The following is a 5,253-nucleotide window of genomic DNA, read 5'->3' as shown; positions in this document are numbered from 1 at the left end:
CTGCACTTTAAACATCCCCCACTCAGAAACTGATCACCTTTCATATACATATAAGATTTTTATTCTAAGCAGCATACAAACAAAAGCCATGGGGAATTGCTTAGTTCTGGACCTGAAGATAATCAAGGTTATGAAAACCGATGGAAAAATCCTCGAATATCAAGCTCCCATTAAAGTTCAACAAGTGCTATCAGACTTCTCGGGTCATGCACTGTCTGATTCATTTTCAGGCTTGCAGCATCTTCGGCCAGATGCAAAGCTGCTTCGCGGGCAGTTGTATTACCTTGTACCTGTTCCATCCCCACACCAAAAAGGTGAGAAAAAGAAGGTGAGGTTTTCGACTCCAGAGGTGAACGATGAACAAGGAAGTGCAGGTGTTGTAAGGATTAAGTTGATAATCAGTAAGCAAGAATTGCAAGAGCTGCTTCAAAAAGAAAGAGTTTCCGTTCATGATATGATCTCTCAGATACAAAGTAAAGAAAGCACAAAGGGCGTTGACAAATCTGATGGTGGTGACAACTGCAAAGGGTGGAAGCCTGTATTAGAAAGCATAGATGAAGTAAACTAGCAAAGCATATCATCTACTAAACTAATCACTCTTCTTAGCTAGATTACCTTACAGAAACTGTATATTTATATCCTAAAGTATATTGCAACAATACGCTTCTCACCACAACAATATATGATGTCTCCTTCATGAAAATCGGCAGATTAAAAGATACGTGCTCTTGAATCCATGTCCTTGTGAACATTTCATTTTGTCATGTTTGCTTTCATTCAAATGGCATCTACCATCCAGTTAAACAACCCAAAAAATAAAAGAAAAAGGATATCAATCAATCTAGCACATGCTAACTCAATGAACTAATTGAAGCTTGTAAGTAACAGGAATAAAACGCCTTTGTTTCTTTTTTCTGAATAATGGAAGAAATACCTTAATTTGATCAATGTAATATACAATCCCCCGCCCCTTCCCGCCAAACAAAATGCCCAGGTCTCAAATTAACTCAAGAGCTGGCACTTCTGTTGCCTCAAAGCCATGGTACATGCTGTTTTTAGCCAATGACTCATTGGTAAAAGCCCCAACAAGCAAGTATAACCATTCACCTAACAACAAATTAAGTCTCAAATCTCAGCACCCTTTTATGTCAATAAGAATCAAGTTTCCATAAGTGGAGAGATGTTAGAATATTTCACCCACATTGTAGAGAAGTTAAATTAATATGTGCCACACAAGAGGTGATGGGCTGATGTATCTAAGCCACTTGAGGCTCCAGTCTCACCTGCCAAGTCACTAAAAAAGAACTTTCCCAATAGCCTTCTCATATTTAAAAGAGGTTTGAAAAGGAAAAAGGAATGAAAGCAACTTATGAATCCCTTAGACCCTAAACTATATATGCTGAAATCCAACCCTAAAAATCATACTAAAAACAATTCTAATAGTAAGAATAGATAATTATGGTTTGCATTGGTAATTATTAGGGTTATGTTGGTGCGTCTACTGCTCCATCCATGATAGTGTTGGTGCTATTGCTCATAATTATAAGGCAATTCATGTATAAATTCATAGGACAAGTCAACTTGACCCAGTAAAATTTAATTATATTGTGGGAAAAGCTTAAGAGAGTTTTGCTTTGGTGTGTCTCAGGCATGGATCATGATAATCTTATACAATAATTATACAAAGATTGGCTAGGTAAGTCTATTTCCAAGACCACACAAGCTCTCAATTTGTGTTGTTCCATATTTTTCCTTTGAAAATAGACTTGCATATCTTATTCAGACCAGTATATCATGGAAGTGCTTTAGCCTAAATCAAAAACAAAAAAGAAAATTGTAAAATTAAAAGAAGAAATATTCTGACAAAAAAGGGTAGAAAACAATTTAGATGCAGTGATCAGATGGGAAACATGCGAAAACAAGGTAAAAGAGGATTGATCGCATATATGTTCCATGCAATATTTACCACTTTCTCGGAGTTTCATAGATAGAATCATTTCGACGCATCATAGTTTTTGGAAACACAAGTTTAAACGTTTTATAAATGGAAGTTAAGGATTCAATTCTTATAAACATGGTAAAATATATATGGATATACAGAGAAGCCAATTAGACAGATAAATTAAAGGATTCAAACCCTCACGATATAATAAATAACAAAACCCTATCTTTTCATCTTGACATCCGAAGTATGTCAACTAAAGAAGCTATGAACAAAATACATGAACCACATGCTTGAAAATCAGCCATCATAATCGGCTTATTTAATGGGCCATGTGACCAATTCTGCTCTATAAGTGGCCTTCTTTTATATGCTGAGCCAAAACTTTTTGTATAGTACCTTGTCTCTAACTTAGAGCAACAATGGAGATGAAATGAAATAATGTATATGTCAGATGTCAGATGTCATAATCTGCAGTACTAGTTTACAAATAATATCATAGGATTCAAAGTATTAATGATAGTTACTTCTGTTTCACCATTTTTATGGTAGGTATAATACTCAAGAGCCCAAAGAAAGAGTTTTCTTCCATCTCAAGAGGGTGTTCACATCGTGGAGCATCCCCACTATGAGGCTTGGTGGTTGACTGGAATGCTGCAATTAAGGACTTAAATAAGTTACAGACTTGGTCTCCAACCTAAAATTTTTTATGCTCTAATTAATATGAACTATATATATTAGAGGAAATTGTCAAAAATAGTCTTTTTCATAAGCTCACTTAAAAAATAACCCTCACTATAGTTTTAACTATTTTCAGATAAATTTTGACATGACTTGACAAAAATGCGCTTTAAACTATTTACTCCAAATTAAATGGTCTTAGTTTCTTTCTCCTTTCTCGTCATTCAAATAAAAATTATAAAATTAAATCTTGATTTACCTATTTTGCCGTCCAGCTCTTTAACGCCATCAAGGTTTATATCGCCATTCGACTTTCTCACCATCCTAAAGAGTAGCGATGATATCAAAGTATGTGTTATGGGTTCTTAGTTTTTTTTTTTTATATTCATAGAACCCAAAAGTTGATGGGCAATTTACATGACTTTGGCAACTTAAACCTGATTGGAAGTAGTGAAATCAATTAGTTATTAGGAGTGTCGTGAATATTTTTTAGGAATTGCATCACAGGATATGAGGGTGTGTGACTGGATATTAGGCATTGTATGACTAACTTTAGCAACTTAAACCTAGCTAGGAGTAGCGAAATCAATTAGTTATTAGGCAATTCATGAATATTTTATAAGCATTGCGTCACTGGATATTAAGCTGTGCGATTGGATATTAAGCTTTGCATAACTGAATATTAGAAATGCGTAACCTATTTAATTGGCATTATGTGATTGAATATTAGACAATATAGGACTAGATAGGAGGCATTGTGAGACTAGATTTTAGTAATTGCGTGACATGTGCATTGTTGACTAGGTTTTAAGAATTGCTTGACTAGTTTGTAGGCATTTCGTGATTGGGTTTTATGTATTGCGTGACGTATGGCCATTGCGTGACTGGTTAGGTTAGCATAACGTGAGTGGATATTAGGTATTGAGTGACTTATTATTATGTATTGTGAGACTGGCTTATAGGCGTTGCGTGACTTGTGCAATGTATCTTTTGTTTTGAGGCATTTATGGACTAGTTTTTAGGCATTGTGTGAATGTGTATTGACATTACGAGACTGCTGGATGTTATTGTGTAAGGTAGGCATTGTGTAATTGATTTTTATGCATTGAGGGGAAATTTTTGATAAATTGACTGATTGTGACACTGATTATCTATTAATTTTCAGTCGCATGCCAATTGTGAAGCTTATGATTACATAGTGGTCATTGGGTCAATGACACTTACAAGGGTGGTGAGACACGAGTGAAGGGTGTTGGGATTGATTTGTCATTTTCGGGCCTAGTGAAATTGGTTGAAAAGGTTGTTGGGGTCAACTCACATAATAAAAAGATCAAGCTACATGCATTGCTCAGTCATGTCGTAAGGGTTTCACGTGCAGTTATCGGGGACGATGAAGATGTAGCAAGTATTCTGCAAGATGAAAGGGCAGTTGTAGTGTTTATGATAGTTAAGGAACAAAATGTAAATGTTATTCCATATGAACATGGTGTACAACATAGTATTCACCTACTATAGAATTTTAATGATTCAGACATACCACACCATGCATTTCCTAACAAACAATAATGGTAATCACCATTGACGTATACACATGAGTTTGAGTAGCCCGATACACATATATGGTGTCTTCAAATGATGTATGCACAATTTCAATCGAAATGTGCATCAAACAAAATACTTTGTTCTTGACAAGAGGCACAACCATCACTCGAAAATACAGTGGGTCCATTGCCATTCGCAAATGATACTGTGATGGTTGTGAGTGATGACGATGCATCTGATCAAATTGACGATTATAATAAAGAGAAAGACATTGCGGATTGGAATGATGAAATTAACGATGACTGTGAAAATGATTTCGTTGGCGGACTTGATGGTTGTACAGAAGAGGATAGGGGTGAGGACAATGACATTTCGTATTACAATCTTGCATATGGTAATTCAGAACATGCCACAACTGTTGTGTTAGGATAGGTTCAGTGCGATGACCATGCCACAACTGCTGTCTTAGAAGATGTTGAGTGTGATGACCCTATTTACGACAACCCCATCCCTGGTGAGAATGATATTCGTTTGCTTGATGACAGTGATCAAGAGAAGGTAAATGCAGGGGTGTCTCATCAATGAATTATTCCAGGGGTAGCTATGATATCCTTCCAAAAAGTTGAGACCAAAGAGTCTAGATCAATAGATGACCACTTATATAGCGAAAAAGTATTTCCATCGAAGGCCGAATTGAAACAAGCTTTGAGCTTGTTAGCACTAAAAGATCATTTCAAGATTAGTGTTAAAAAGTCATATCACACTTGTTAGGAGGTTGCTTGTAAGGAGAAGGCATGCAAGTTTGCTTTACGTGCAACAAAGTTACCTGAGGCAGAATATTGGCAAGTTCGAACATTCCACAAAGTACACACGTGCACTGTTGATGGTTTGCAAGGTGGTTTCTGAATTGCTATTGCGAGGTTAATTGGTGAGCTTATCTCCCCTAAGCTGCAAAGAAATAATGTAACACCATTGAGACCTAAGTAAATAATGGAAGAAATGAATTGCAAATGGCGATTGCAATGCCTATATGGTAAGGCTTGGCAAGCGAAGAAGTATGCGGAGAGTCTTATTTTCGGTCTCCCGAA

The 5,253-nt window shown here is 36.2% G+C and overlaps 1 protein-coding gene across 1 annotated transcript; it reads left to right on the top strand.

The window, feature by feature from the left end:
* LOC18598244 (uncharacterized) lies at positions 1 to 751 on the top strand. The gene has a single exon (XM_018121223.2). It carries the CDS (start codon positions 89 to 91, stop codon positions 566 to 568), a length of 480 nt encoding a protein of 159 aa, XP_017976712.2. The 5' UTR covers positions 1 to 88; the 3' UTR covers positions 569 to 751.
* Positions 752 to 5,253: the final 4,502 nt, after the last annotated feature.

Source organism: Theobroma cacao, chromosome 5 (genome assembly GCF_053813885.1).
Source record: "Theobroma cacao isolate CCN51 chromosome 5, ASM5381388v1, whole genome shotgun sequence".
Classification (NCBI taxonomy): domain Eukaryota; kingdom Viridiplantae; phylum Streptophyta; class Magnoliopsida; order Malvales; family Malvaceae; genus Theobroma; species Theobroma cacao.
The sequence above is the reverse complement of the archived record's forward strand: the minus strand, read 5'-3'. Positions and strand labels throughout refer to the sequence as shown.